This window comes from Strigops habroptila, chromosome 3, assembly GCF_004027225.2.
Source record: "Strigops habroptila isolate Jane chromosome 3, bStrHab1.2.pri, whole genome shotgun sequence".
NCBI lineage: Eukaryota > Metazoa > Chordata > Aves > Psittaciformes > Psittacidae > Strigops > Strigops habroptila.
This window is the reverse complement of record NC_044279.2, coordinates 41132485-41148870: the sequence shown is the minus strand read 5'-3', so window position 1 is coordinate 41148870 and position 16386 is coordinate 41132485. Positions and strand designations below refer to the sequence as shown.

At 38.0% G+C, this 16386-nt stretch overlaps 1 protein-coding gene across 8 annotated transcripts in view; it reads right to left on the bottom strand.

Moving 5' to 3' along the window:
* Positions 1-16386, bottom strand: part of NAV3 (neuron navigator 3) — a 547425-nt gene that overhangs the window by 175333 nt on the left and 355706 nt on the right. For all 8 annotated transcript variants that reach the window (XM_030479342.1, XM_030479337.1, XM_030479339.1 and 5 more), the window contains 2 exons: positions 15649-15766; positions 14866-14918 (listed from right to left, as the gene is read on the bottom strand). In XM_030479342.1, the coding sequence (XP_030335202.1) occupies positions 14866-14918; positions 15649-15766 (171 nt within the window). The remainder of the gene's footprint in view (positions 1-14865; positions 14919-15648; positions 15767-16386) is intronic.

Sequence of the window (16386 nt, the reverse complement as noted above, 5' to 3'; positions counted from 1 at the left end):
CATGTATTATTGTCAGTCCTGTCAGGAACATGAATGTGACAATTGGTGTTGCAGGTCTTTCACCTGACTTGGCGCTTGGGAAGCTTGAGGTGAATGTGAGATAATCTCTGTAATGTCAAATAGAATTTGTTTTGTGTTTGGTTTTTTTTTCTGTTTGTATACATCCAGAAGTTAATGAACAATTCAGTTATTCTAAACAAAAGCATTAATCCTAATCATAATTTTTAGATGGCCAAGCAGATCATTATGAACACCTGCAGGTCATTTTCATATACAAAACAAAAAAACCCCTCTATCCATAAACACCAAAAGCCCCCACATAAGAATGCAAAATTTTACTCTGTTCATCTATATCACCATGTGATCTTGCTTCTCTTGTCTTCCTTTCCTACCCACTCTTCTTTCTGTGTCTTGGCTGCATTTGCCCTACCCCTTTCTATACAGCAGTCTCTACAGCAGACATTGTAAAGCACAAAATACAACAATGGTAATTTCTGAAGTGTTTTTGTGCTGCTGTAATAGAAGTTGTGGGAAGAAAGTGTTGGATTTTTTATTGGAATATAGTGCTGGACTTGGTCTTGAGTAGACTCCTGGATGTGGATTCAGAAAACCATGGAAGTATTTCAGTACCTTGCATAAATTTTTTAGAAAGCTAAACTACGACTCTGCAGCAGCATGGATCAACAGCAAAGCCTAGGCAAAAATTCTCTTCTAGAGTCTCAAAGTAACCCCCTACCCTTCATCTCCACAAGCCTGTGGCCACCACCACCACTGTGAAAGAGCTCTACACATGCACTAAGAACACAAAATTGAAGATAAATATTACCTGGGGAGGATGGGGTTTAAGGCAATAATAAAAGGAACTCTGTTCAAACTGTGTTTTTTTTTAAAGCAATGCATCACTTCAGTGAGCCTGCCTACAATTTTTTATTTTTTTTTTTAGTTATGCAACACTTCTGAGTCAGCAAGGTACCAAATGTCTAAATCTTTATGGAATTTGGCAACTTCTGAAAATTGGAGGGCAATGTGAAAACACACGCTCCTTTAAAACAGAGGAGTTTCTTTCTGTTATGTCAAAAGAGAGTCTACAACAGAGCATTCATTTACTAGGTTTAATTAAACCTTTGAAAGCATTCCAGTTCTCTCCTTCACCACTATTTAGTACATAGCAACTTCATTTAGCTCATCAAAACCAGCAGCTTTTACAAATAAGGGCACCTACAACCTGTGATGGGGTGAATCCTTTAAAAGAGACGTAAACAGGTGAACAATGAGGCATTTCACAGCATCTCTTGAACTTTGCAAATGGAATCCATCCAGATGCACTTTATGCTTTTTTAACCCTCCCTCTGGACTACACCAGAAGTCTTAATACTACTGCTTGCACAGGAGAGGCAGTGAAAATTCACTCCTATCCTTCTGGCCTTTTGATTTTGTACACATTCAGGTGTCTTTTTAATTAGATATATTTTGCATATTACCCTGAAAAATATTTATAGAACATTGAGCTCATCAGAAGAAAAGTGATAAAAATACTTGTTATTAGCAACCTCTAAAAGTACAGCCCAGAGATTTCTCTAGGTCTAAAGTTATATGGCTAGTGCTCGAGCTGGAACATGGGAAGATATATGCAGGAGGAAACATAAGTCACTGGTTTTCCTTTAAGTTTAGTTTTCGCATTACTGACTCACATTGATCTAAGCCCTAAAGAAAAAGATTCAAAAGAAACAAAATAGATGTTGAATTGATGTCACAGTTTATTAAAGCTATTCAAATTAAATGAGACATCTTTAAAAGCCATATAGACAATACAAAAGACTCAGACTCAGGCTTTCACTTTTGCTAATGTACTTGAGCATGGTATTTTATACCTTGTTTAGCATAATATACAAGGAAATATTAAGTCATGCTGTATACGTGTTCATACGATGCTTATAAATATTCGTCACAGTTACCTATCTCTTTGAAATGTGCTCATAAACATGGGAAAATTTTTCCACATTTTCATGAGATGTGGTGTCTAGATCTGGAATCACAGAAGGCAAAGGGATATCTGCTCTTAAGCTCAATAGGGACATGAGTTTTTTTCTTGACTTCTTAGCCAAATGTTGTAATAGAAACATCAGAAGTGTTCACGCCTATAAAATGAGGCCTTAACAAGCACTTATTGCTTGTTGTCACTTCCAGTTTAGCCAGTGAAGTGTGAAGTGTAGGAGGAAGCAATTTTTTAAATAGTTATCCAAGTGTTTTCAAGTTCCAAAATACAGCCAGAATTACTTGAAAAATAAGCATTTACTGGGCTTTGGAGGGGCAAATATCCTCAAATACGTTAATTTATATGATGCAAAGATATAAATCTTTCAAAACTGTTTATGCTAAGAAATCCAAACAGAAGCCTTATATATACAAGAACTGTGAAGACACCCTTGCACATATGTTTACTGTGGAGTGCTATTGCTAATCTGTCCATGAACTGAGAGCTTTTACAAAAAACCTCAAACCTAATTTAAAGTTATTATTAGAAGGAATTAGAAAATCTGTGAGAGACAGGCACAGTAGCCCACAAGAGTCGGATGCTGGTTAGCTAGTCATGGGTGCAGCTAGAATACACAAAACTGTAGCTATCTAACTTCATGAACTGTTATTTATTTCTCATGCAAATAGGTCTCAGCTCTCCAGTGTAGAAACCACTGGGACAAAGAAAATTCTTGTGGCATTTTTTCCCTAGAGGGAAATGTCATTGGTACGCTCCCATTGTAATTCCAAAGAAACTCTAAAGAATCAAGAGGTATGAATAATTCAAACAAGGTTCCAATTAGCTGACAATACAAGCCTAAACAAAGCCTATTCTAATTATTATAGAATTAAAGACTGCCAAAAGCTACAAGCTGTAATACAAACATATTTCCATTTCAGGAAGACTGTTCATATTCAGCTTTTAGTACTTCATAGGTTTGATGCTGGTCAGGATGCCACCTCAAAGAATTGCTAAAAACTGCATAGGTAAACAAATGCTTTAAGTTCATATAAACTCTTCAAAAAGCAAAAAATGATTTGTGATCAGTTTGTGAGATTGAATACAATCAAGTCCTAACAACAACAAAAAAAAAGTATCTTGGATTGACTCTGAAACTGAACCCTGCCCAGACTAATTCATATCCAGACACTGGGCCAACTTAAAATAAGTATAGCTCTGATTTATGTCATATGATCATCTGTTGATCATATGGTCAACAGACCCCTCAGACTAGGAGTGTTTTAAATAATTCCTGCAAATCACAAAGCTGCCAAATAGATTACTGTATTTATACTATTTATTTCTGCTGAAACAAAAATGGTTGTACTGTATTCTAATGATTTGCGTATTAAGTTTCAGGTAACAGTGGATTTAAGAAGACAAGGTATATGAAAAAAAAAAAGATTGTGTTAATGTTTTAATTAACCAGATCAAAAGCCTTTACATGAAAAAGGATTAGTTAATGCTGTTGAAATAAGCAGTCTTTGTGATAACTTGCCTGTTCCACTGCTAGCTTAAGCCAATTTACCTTTGTGTACCCCAACAGTATTGCCTATAATAGGCTCACCAGCTACAACAGAGCCTATATTTAGAGTTAACATCAAAATCTAAGTCCAGTTCAGTGTTGGTAAAATCTGTTGTAATACAGAATTTCAGCTGCCCAATGGCACCTCATGCCATTCCAGATCAGTTGGATCTGTGGACTCCTGACAGCAGGAGCAGGTTGGCAGAGCAGTAATTGCAATCAATGAAAAAAACATGACTACTCTACACATACTCCCATGGCTATGCACATGATTGTAGGAGACACGAAATTTTTTCTGAGAAATACAGCGTGATTAATTTTGACATTTCATAGAATAAATCGTGACCACAATAGTAGTGCATAAATGAACACTGAAAGAGCAAGCAAAGAAGTACCCTCTAATCCCCCTAATAGAATAGAATGGAAAAAGGAGGAGAATGGAGCAAAAAAATTGCCAGGGTCAGTTGTTCTTGCTAAGTCACCTGTCACATTGCCATTCTCAGGGGGAATATTGACCTCAGGACCACTGCTCTGATGCAGCAGTGTGCGCTCATTCACATGTGCCAGAGAAAAGGCATTGGGGAGAGGCTGTAGGTGGATTTGCAACAGGGTTCAAAAAGGTGTTTATTCTTTGTGGATAATTACTGCCAAATAAAAGTGGAAGGTTAGATAGGTTAATCTGCATAAAAGTCAAAGAACTCCAAAATGGTGAGTCTGTAAAAGACATTGCAAAATCAAGCAGATTTGGCATTATTTCTCTGAAGAAGGCTAGCACTTAGCTGCAGCAGATGTAGGCAACTCCTGTTCCAGCAAAGATCAAGGGCAGAGTGGGAAAATACATCTGGACTGTCATAGTTGTTTCAGTATGCAGCTACTTTTTGTTCTTTCCCTTCATTTTCTAACATTAAATTGTACATATTCTGGAAGTAATGCAATATTGCCAACAAAAAATCTTTCTCTGACATCAAATTTTTGGTATTTTACTTTCCAGTAGGAAAGAAGGGGAGGTTGTCAAATCTTTTTTAATGAGCTGCACAATTAAAATGTAGAAGGACAGTGTGGTTTTTATTACAACGTTGGTTTGCAATTAAGACACTGCATTGTTGGAACATTCTGTGTTACTTTATTATCCTCCTGTCTTGTCAGCCTCTTTGCTATAAGGCCAAGCTTTGAAATACTTGGTATGTATAGCCACTAAAAGATGATTCAGTGACAAGCACTGTTACCTAGGCATAATGCACCACACAATACCTCCAAAAGCTGACAATTTGTTGGACAGTGTTTATTTTAATTTTAAGCACATGTAAGTGCTTAACCATCACAAGAAGTGTGACATCTTCCACTCCTTCTGCAGCTGAATTCACATGCAAACCCTGTTCCACCCTAACATTGCTAGTTACAATCCCTTTCTTTTTCCATTAATTACACTGGAAGCCACAACTTGTTGCTTTCTGGCACCCTCTACTGCTTTACACATTACACCACAGATGATAGCATTTTATGGACAGTTGCATAGTTCCTGTATCTCTATTAAAACATCTTCCCAATAGTTGGATTTCCCAGCCCCACCAAATAAAAGATGATGATATTCATATTTGATGTGTGCCCTCATTGATTGTTTGCAGATATCAATGCTTAAATTTCTCAATATGTCTAATACCTCTTTTCTATACTTAACCTGGACTTACCCTAAGGAACAGAGATAGTAGCTCTGTCAACTTTGTAGAAGAGTGGCAATCTCAGACTCTCCCAGAAATCCATAAAATACAATGATTCATTAAAGCTCCCAGAATTTCAAAGCCCCAACAAACCTTCATTGACAAAGGAGAGGCAGAGCAAATGACTTAAACGTCTTTTGAAGAGAATAAAATCACTGGGGTTCATCAGAACTCCACACAGTATTTCACATGGATGCATGTCCATGTGTGTGTGCTACACACCGAAATACGGGACCACATTGTTTCTTGAGAGTCTTGCATGTTACTGAAGCTGCAGAATTCACTCCTCATTGTCAAGACAGGCAGTGGCAGGTTATTTTAGGAGGAAGAATAGGTGAGAGATATTGGGACTCCAATGTTAAGAAATGTTCCTCTCTGAGGAAATACAAGATTTCACAGACATGGAACAATAACCTTTCTTAACTAACATATAGCATACAAAATTATAAAGACAGTCTGATCAAAAGTATTGTAAAGGGAGTGGCTAGAAAATCTTTAAATAGAACCATAAGAGAACCATATATAACCATAAGAGAATGGGCATTTCACCACAGTTCCAAAATAATCAGACATTTGATAAAAATCTATAAAAGATGACAAATTCTCAAAATTACCAAAAAGCCTTGTTTGGACATACTGTAAAATAAAACCACTTCAGAGACATTGTTTATTTTCTTGTTCAGCTTAAATATGCCTTTTTGCTGTTCAGCTAAACATCACGCACTTTCTTCTCTATTTTTAAATCCCTTGAACGTTCTAGACATTCCTAGTATTTATAACATACTCTCCCTATAGAAGATGATAAAAATACACCATCATGATCACACATATTTACTGTAATCCTGCTGCTGCTATCTGGGAAAAAAAAGTATTAATGACTATAACCAACAGGTGCTTTCTAAAATGCATGTCATAGTCAATTTGTGTGTATGTATTTTAAGTGCATGTTCGTGTTACAAATTTCCAGTGAACTTCTATTAATGGAGGTTTCAAGGCCATTTATTTATCATCTCTTTGTCTAAGCAACTGTATCACAATTATATATTTGATCAATTCCAAAACTCCAGGGAAAAAGAAAACCGAGAAAATTGAAGAGCACAGAAAGCTAACTACAGATGGGGGGAAATTTCATCTCTGTATATCCTCCCAATACAGCTTAAATTGAGTTTCTGATCCATTGACATTCCTGATAAACACAGTTGAGGGATGGGAGAAGACATGGCTGAGATGGGCATGCCTCAATGGCATGGAGGTACTGGAATATTCCAGATATAGATTAAAGGGAGGGGGAGTTCAAGGAATTGCTGGGGATGGGCGGGAGTGGGGGGAGAAAGTATGAAGGAAAACAGTTGATTTTAAGGAACAAAAAGATTTTTTTGAGTTCAGCAATCTTGGTCTACAAAAGCAAAATGTGCATAAACTTAACCCAACCCTAATCAAGCAACCCTAACCAAGCAAATCCAACCCCAACCTAACGTCTCAGTGTGTTTCATGGATACCGATACCATCACAGTATAAGTACTCCTTGTGACATGATTATTTCATTAACATCTAGATGAGTTATTCTCATGTGATTCCATGCATTATTAGGACTAGGAATTTGTAGGCCTAAACAAAAAGGCTAATAGCTGCATACAATTTCTATTTAATGAACAATGTTCTCCCAGCCTAGTAAAATAATACCCAGGATGTGTTCCTGTGGCATTTTCTTTTATGACTTCAGACAGTCAAATGTGAGTGACTCAGGGGAATATGCATCTCAGTGCCTGATGCGAGTGAGTAATTCTGAGCTGTTCTGTGAAGAGGGATTGTCATAAATCCTGTGGTTCTTTTAATGTCCTCAGATCTTCTCTGGATATAAAGAGAACTGCTTGTTTCAGTGTAGAATAAAGGGGTCTAACAAAAAGCCAAACCAGAATCAAATCATACCAAAAAAGTGATGATTTGGTTGCCTTCTGCCTTTCCTTTCCAAGCCTGTAACATCCTTAGGCAGGATGGATGAGTGTCCCATTCATTATGCTCTACTAGTTCTAACACTTGCAGCAGTTCTCCTATTCTATCCTTAGCTTCCTCTTCCCCCACAATAAAAACATGTCTCGTCTCCCACAAAACTGTTACTCTGCTTGTCTGCCCAGCTCTCAGCCCAAATATATTTTCTCTTCCATTTCTAGAGGTTTTAGAAATTTCAGAGTTTGTTCACAAAAGCAGAAAAATTTCCTCCTCTGCCTGTTCCATGCTAAACCAATTTGCCCCTTGTCTTACTCAAACTAGCTATGTTAATAACATTAATAATCTTCCAACAAAACTTGGAACCAGAATTCCAACATCTTCACCCTTGAATGTCAACCATCTTTAACATTAACATCTTTACCCTTACCCTTACAGAAATCCTGTCCTCTTTCCTTTCTTTATTCCTTCCATTCATATTGTCACAATTATTCACATAATATATCCTTAGATGGACCTTCATTTTTCCCTTTTATTTTTTCTTTTGGGGTACCACACACCTCTATTTTTGATACTCTGATTTTCATTTTTACTTTAGTCTTTAATTTCATCTGCAAACAAAAAACAAACTTTAATTTCTTCACTGAGGAAGGAAATGTTGCTTTCTGTAACCATTCATGCCTTATCTAATCATATTCTTGAATAGATATGTAGATATTCCTATGTGCACTGCTGTTAACTAGAAAAGTTTTAAATTCTGTGGCACATAGGATTACACAGAAAAGCCATGAGCACCCTGTAAGGTACACACAAGTTTATAAGAAGAGTTTGTTGATGTCTAAAGCAGAGAGGAAAAGTCCAGTCCTGAAGGTCAGCTTCTAAAATTTTGTCCTGCACTTATCATTTATGATTCAGGAGTTTGAAAGGGCTTATTTCACTCTCCAAAATGTTCAGTTCCCTGAGCAAATTAAAAACAGTCAGGTATAACCAGACGCTCAGTACAGCGGTTCAACACAGTGGCCACTTCCCCACACACGGAAGAGGATTTCATACAGATTCCTGCTGCCATCCGCATTATTTCTAGGTGGCAACTGCATGTGTAGAAGGCTGGATAATAATTTTTCACTACTTTGAACTCCAGGACATGACATATGAAACGTATACCACAGGATTTCTCAGATGGCAGGTACAAGCTTTAGGGCCCTATAAAACTGGAGCAAAGCTAAATGAAAATGCATCCTAGTAGTTACATTCTTATCACCAACGAAGGGCATACTCAGTGAGATAGTCAGGTTGAACACTCCGTGAATGCCAAACAAATCTGAAGCCATCTTGTACACTGTATACAGTGGATTGGGTGGCTGGAAGTGTCAAACAAACATGTCCAAGAAGGTCTTCCCTGGAAAAGCTGAGGATAGTCACTGGGAAAGGGTGTGGGAATGGGGTTGGTTCTCAAAGGGAAGATCACACTCTGAGCCTACCTATGAAATGAGAGGACTTTTCCAAGAAAATATCTTCTGAAGGATAGCTAAGACATGCTCCTGGCTATGGCAGTGTTGGGCACTTTCCTGGGAATCCCATTAAGGGTACAAGTTGAATGTAAATCACCCACCTAATGAGCAATCTCAGAAAGTGTAGCTAGTTCAATAAAACATTGTATGGCTTTACTTGAAACTACCATCAGAAAATGGGAAATCTGAACATGTATCATGTTGAGGGGTGTCATTTCCTTCATAGATAAGTATCTGCTTAGATCCTTTCATAATGGAGGTGTATCAGCCTAGCCTGCTTCAGTCTAGAGATGCCACTGTTGCAAGGTAGGAGAGAATAAACTGTGAAAAGAAGCATTTGTCATCAATGTGGCTCCAATGGTTTTTTTTATTCACACTCCCCCCCAAAAAAAGAATTCCATGAGGCTTTACTCTGCCAAACCACAAAAGCTGGATTCAGAAATGCAGAATTAGCTGGTAAGTAAATCCCTGGGGAGGAGAGACACCAAAGAACGTATAAACTGTGCATTACCATGACAAAATCGTCCCAGGGAATGGGGAGCATGATACTTCTGCCACCACTTACAAAGTCCAAGGAAGAGCTGCAATTTTGGGGAGCTGGGTAATGTGAAGGAACAGGCTTACCTGCACTGATGTCAAAATGTCCTCATAAAACTCCCCTCTGGATAATACCCTAGCTTGAGGCCGCGTAAAGGTATGGACAATACATGCAGTTATGAAGGGCAACTAGGAGCCATTTGATCTATTTTTTGTCCAAACTGGTTTCATCAACAGAAACAAAAATCCAAGCGTGGATTTTTAAGTAAGGCAAGGCAGATCAGGGTCTGCTCCAAGAGGTAACAGGTCTCCAAGATATGAGGGTCTTTTCCCTGAGGAAGCCCATAAGAGAAAATTCCTGTCATAACACAAACACAACTGACTGCTCATCTCCAGTGTGACCACTTCTTTTATAACGCACCTGGCACAGAGGGAGACTTGCAGAGCAGAGGGGAATTTTAAGATGACACTGGAAAATCCCATTCTAAGTCTACACGAGAAGGCAAAAGATACGGCATTCCATCTGTATTGCCATGAAGTTCACAGAATCGAGAAGAAATCATGCTTACCAGCCTTCTCATGGCTGTACACATGTTGTGTACAAAAGGTAAAGGCCCCTACATGCTGGTTTTGATGTTGTATGTAGAACACTTCTCTGGCAGATAAAATTATTTGTATTCCTGCTGTAGGCATGCCAAATAGCCAATGACCTGGATTACAAGAATCCACAATACAGGTATAGTGTCACTGGATGGAGAATCTTGTTTCTTTCTCTTTTCCAGATCAGAATACTGTCATTGAAATTAAAATTATCTTTCCCACTAGTTGCCAATGCGAACAAAACTCTTAATCTTCCTCTGATCCTTTCCACACAGCCACACCTGGGCATGTTCTTCATGTCTGTTCTCCCCCAAACACCCACACACAAGCTATGACTGTCTTGCAGATAGTTTCTACTTAACACAACTAAAATTTGAGCTTTCCTATCTATAGACACAGGGAACGTCTCACAGGAGCTCAAATTTTAATTACTACCAATTTTTTTCAGGCTTTACTGAGATCACTTCCATAGATATCTTGCTGTAAACCTGCCATCCTTTTCTAAAAGTACTTTCATTTTTTAACTCTTAAGGCTACTCCATTACTTAATCCCAGATACCTCTTACCTACCACAGAGGACAGGGAAATGAGTTTCTTACTCTGTCCTGCCCATATTGTGAGAAGCCATTCCTTTTGACTACTTTTTAAACAGAGATTTGTAACTACTCTATTTTGGCTGTTTCCTCTTGTCCTATCTCTTATGCAAAATGCATCTTCCCCCAAACAGAGTGATCTACACTTCAGGCTACTAATTTAATTTTTGAAAACTAAACATGTAAGCATACACGATGGAAATGAGACTACTGTCTCGTGTTCCATTCATTTAAGCACACCAAACCTGTACAGCTGACAAAACAAGACCCTCATTCCCTTGTATTTTCATGCAACTCTCATAGAAATTAAGAATGCTTTTGTGCATATGTGTACTGGCATAGACTGTTCTCATGGGAAATAGCAAGAGCTAATTCTAAGGAAGAAAAAACAGCTAATAAGCGAACATCAATCTCTGAAGGAAAAATCAACTTGAAAAGCAATATACCAAAGATTTTTGGCAACTTTGAATTTATTTTACTGTTTCTGCAGCTGAAAAACTGTAAACTACATGAGAAAAGAATAGAAACATTAGTTTTGTAAAATACTCTAGGGACAATACAGCAAAAATCACCATAAAAAGATTTTCAGTCCAGCACTTTTTGGTTCTCTTGCATTTTTTCTGAGTACCCCAGGATGGATTAAATTTGATGCTCTGTATGCTTACTATATGTTTGATATGATCTGTTTAGAGCCAAAACACTGGAGATCTTCCAGTACATTTTTAATATGTTCAGGAAGACAAAAAAATTGAATTCTTTATCTTTGGACCATTAGAGAAAATTTTCATAACATATTTTCTACCCAGGACACTATCCTGTTTTTTCTAACTATGGGGGAACTTTTATAATAGAAATTAAAGAAACAAATGTCTTAAAGAAGCAGAAATGAATTAGCTTTTGGTTGCATCAAAAGGTAAACCTTTGAAAGACCATTATCTTCTAACTAAAGATGATTCATACAAGGAAAAGATAGAAATGAATGTGGTATCATTTTCTATTGAAGGGATTGAAAAAGATGATGAAAAAAAGAGCTGTAGTGTCATATTCCTCCTTGAATGCATGGTTGCAAAGAACAAAATAGGCAAGATAAGCAGAAGAGTCTCTATGACACTGTAGACAGAGAACATATGTTATAATCCCTGGAAGTATTCAGGGCCAGGTTTGATGGGGCCTTGAGCAACCCGGTCTAGTGGAAGGTGCCCCTGCCTGTGGCAGATGGGGGGAAGTAGATGATCTTTAAGGTCACTTCCAACCGAAACCATTCTATGATGATTCTATGATAATACACAAAGTTTAAAATCCTTATTGAATTTATTAAAGCCATTCATAAGAAATATACCCAAATCTTTTCACCATGGTAGGTTTACCCAGCAAACAAGCAAATCTTGTCAATTCTCTAGCAAGTTTATTTAAAGTTTCTGAGATTTGTATATGAAATAATTTATTCCTCAGTACATCTGAGGTTCTCAAATTCTGTGTGTGATATCAAATGTGTGAGCATAACGACAGTCACGTGGATCCTGGGAAAGCTAACTATGCAGAAACTGGATGCTGCTAGGGTTCACAGGTTAAAATTTTTATGAACTTGGGTCTGTGGAGCCAGTTCAACTTGTCTGCGAGTATTTTATACATCATTGCCAGGATAAGCATAGAGTGCAAGACACTGCAATAGACTTAACTAAAAGAAACCTAAAAAAAAGAAGCATTTTGTACATATTTAAAATAAGCATTAAAAGATGTTTACAAATTAAGGTAACAGTTGAATTGAGATGCCCTAAAAATCATTTGAAAGATGAAGCCATTGGCAAGAAGATAACCAAATGGTGGGTGGAACAGAACTTGGGAATACTGGTAGTTATTAATTATGAATTGATATCAATATCATCTACAGAGGATATCAAGTGTTTCCAGCAGCAGACAATCCATGTCAGTGCTCTCTAGCTTCTTTTAATCTTCCCTCCTGGGAAGGCTATTAAATGGCAGATGAATACAGAAAACATTTCTCCTTAATTGCAAGTTACGAGTGCAAGGATCATGAAAACATATGTGAAAGAAAAGTGTGGAGGGATTTTTGGGGTTTATTAACTAAAAACATTAAAATGAAAGCAGTGAATGAATGGCTAACAAACATTTCATAGGAATATCATGACTGTTGCTGGTCTGATGGCTGATGTTCTGACAAATCCCAACAGGACATATTGATACATACTGGCATATGTCAAACATGTAAACTAGCTTCGACTTCTGCCACATTATTTTTCTGCACATTACAAACACCCAAGAGTCCAATGCTACAAGAAGAAGAGAACTGCCCTATCATTAACTGAGTAGGCTAATAAAATTAAGCACTGCCAGGGGAAATTACTTGAAAAGGCGATAAGATGGTGCCTTCATCTAGGCTAGATCAGTGTACAACCCAAAGGAAAGAAATGGAGAGCAGACTCAAAACCTGGGGCCTCTAAGATGCTCTGAGGGGAAAGCTGACAAGTTTGAACTACTTTAACTTCAGTACATTTTAAATTTCCTAGCTCAGTTGAATAAATCAGTAGTATAAAATTGGTATGTTAAAAGGCAGGAAAACAATCTGATCAGACTGTAGAGATAAAACAATGCAGTAAAGAGACTGAATCAAAGAAGGATAAATAAATATATTTCTATCAAGTTAAAATGGCTAAATGTGACACCTTAGCACTGTGCAAACACTGATGTGTGACTGTGTACAGGAGCTTTTGAAGTACATGGTTTGAGCCTAAGAGCACCTGAGACATATTCTTTTGTCTGGCTGAGCTGAGAGATGGGTTTATGGAAGGAGCTGCTGAGAGATTCCCACATGCTGCAGCATGGGCATGCATTGACCATGCTTCCTTCATAACTGCAGCAGAGCTAGACATGAAATCCAGAATCCCTACGCCACATAAAGATTTATCTATAAACAGGGAACAGACCCACCCAATTGTTGTCACTTCAGAGATGCAAAGCTGGAGTGAATAATTCTCTCTGCAGCTCAGCTTTCTCTCACGGAAATGAAGCTCGATAGACATCAGACTGGTGGGTTCCTAAGCAATCCTAGATGGTCACTAACTAGTTACATAACCTTGGGAAATCATATCAGTTTTCTGTGCTTTTGCCTCTTCTTGTTTGTCTTGTCTGTCTGGAATGGCAGGTTTTAATGTGATTAAAGTAGAGAGTGATTATCTCTTGATCTGTGTGTGTAATATTAGAGTTCTTGCTGGAGTTCCCAGCGTTCTCAGCTGGGGCCACTAGGTGCTGCTGTAATATGAGTAATTAAAATAATAACTATTATTAAGGAAATTGCATATATTCTTACTATGGACTGTTTCAAAAAGCCTGAAAGCCAGAGAAAAAACTTATTCTAAACCTGCACATCATTTGAAAAGTAAGAACAGAAAAATACAATTACTGACTCCACCAGTACTCAATTTTTTTCTTTATCTTTTACAGCTTTGCAGAAAAAAGCTTCAAATGCCTTCCGCCTTTAAAAAATGCAGTGAAAAATCTTTTTTATTTCCCTATTCCATTTCCATTTTTAAGCCTAGCTTCAGCAGTTTGCTATTATGCAAGCTCATCCAAATCATTATATTCCAAAATCCTTGCCAGCTACACAGTTGTGCACCTTATTCACGTACTATTTGGATGTGATCAGAAAGGCAAAGTCCTCAGCATAAGAGAGCATGACTGGAACTGCAAATGATTCAGTAAATGCATGGTGATGTTACTGAGGCTTAGACTTTGTATCTGTCAGTTCCACAGCCTTCTAAGGAGGCTTTATCTTATTAAATGTTGTTGACTAGCCATAAACACAGTAAAAGATTAATAAGACTGCATATGAATCACAGTCACAAAATGCTTCTTGCCTGAGAGTATTAAAATGTCTTTAAGCAGCTGCCAGCTATGGCTCAGAGAGCTATACGACTGAAGTGCTATTTCTGAAAGTCTTGGAGTCAGTGCATCTAACTGGACTTTACAGTGGACAATCCAAAAGGCTATTTATATTCAAAAATAATTTGGCAAGTCTTGCTCATCAAACCAGTTTTCCAGACACAAAGACTCCACTTGAAAATTTGTGCTTGGATTTACTGCCCTTAAAAAGGAAGTTAAATGAAGTTATCTGGATCATCATCAGAACAGGTCTGCTGAGGCAGTTCTGGATTAATTAGAAGTGATGAAGTTTTGCTGCTGAGTTACCTCAAGACTCAAAGTTAGTGAGCACAGAAATGAAGTGACAAACACTAAGCACATGGGCTGAAAAAAAGTACCAAGAACACTATAAGAGAATTAGGACTTTATGGTAAATGTGGGACAGACTATTCACAGTTTAAATTAAATTATTATTAAAAAAGCATTTTAGGAAAGTGCAGAGGTGCCAACACAGACTAAAAATATATTTTATTCTTACCATTTGAGACTGGCTCCGGGGACAGCCATTGATATCTTCAACCTTTTCATTTGCTAAACAGAAACAGTGAGGAGAAAAGCAGAAGTAAACAATGAGATAAAACTTTCCTTTTCACCCCCTGGCCAAAAAAAAAAACCCAAACCCAAAACCCCTAAAAATCCAAAACAACAACAACAACAAAAAAAAAAGAATAAAAACAAATCAAAAAGCAGAAGAAGAGCAGAAAAGACACAGCAATAAAGTGCACAGGGTTTTGTTGACAGAGCTCCTTTCTAAGTAAAGCTCAGTCGTACAGTAACAACACTCTTGTTAGCAGCAGTTGCTTCCACATGCCAAATCATGCAAAGGGGGAAGTGCGAAGGAGGTCGCTGCTAATTCTTCAGCCCCTGCAAAATAACTGCTGACATGAAATCTTCCACAATTGTCTTTGCAGGGTCAGGATACAGTTTCAAGGCATCCCAGAAAGTATGAGCCACTCCAACTAACAAAATGCACACATGGGAGACATATGGTTTAATGGAGCATTCATTTCTGACAATTCAAAGCGTGTAAGATACAGTTCTGGCCATTTAAAGTATGGTTAAACAGCCACTTCCAAACATGCTCACATAAACATATTTTTTAATTAAGACAAGGATGAACCACACAAATATCAGAGACATATGGACCCAGTCAAATAGTATTATTCAGGGTTCATCTTATTGTTAAATACATTCAACTTGAATTATATATTCCCCCATGCAAGGAGTCAGCCTGCAGTGCTTCTCTCAGCCCTGGTCTTACCGATGATCTGGATGATTTCTGCTAGCAGAACTCCATCTGCAATGTCCTGTTGCAAATCCTTGATCAACCGCTTGTGGCCAGATTTTGCTAGGTAGTGGTTAGCCCAGTCAGTGTAAATCTGCAGAGCAGAGTAGGAGGGCAGGGGAGAGAGGGCGAAGAGAGAAAAGAAGACAATAAAAATTCTTAAAACAACTGTTGGCTTGCACATCAGAACTATTCTGGATCACATTCCCATTTAAGAAGTCAACACCAAAGGAAATAATTTTAACATTCTGGTTTTCGCCCCTTTTTTTTTTTTTTTTAATGGCCATGCCCCTCCCCCTGCTGTTCTCTGTTTTATTTTAACTTCATATGATTCAGGCTGTTTCATGAGGGTTCAAACTTGCTGTGACCAAGCAAAATTCCCCTTATGACTGTAAAGGAAACTCCTGTCATAAATCAGTCACATCTACCACAATTCCACCTCCCACCGTGTTTCTACCTCTGCGCATGCCCCACCACCAACTTTCACGCTCTGGGGCTGCCTAAGAGAAAGTGATAGCAGAGACAGGCGCCTGTGTTTTGCTAAGAGGTCGTCAGGGTGTCACTGGCAATCCTGCACCTGGCCAGGATGCCTCTGTGACACATTCTGTGGTAACCATCATGTCCCTCCATGCAGGGACAGGTCGTTTTTCCACCTCGCCCATGGTTCAGTGTGCTGTAATGTGCACAGAGGAGACTGAAAGCACCAGATGTACA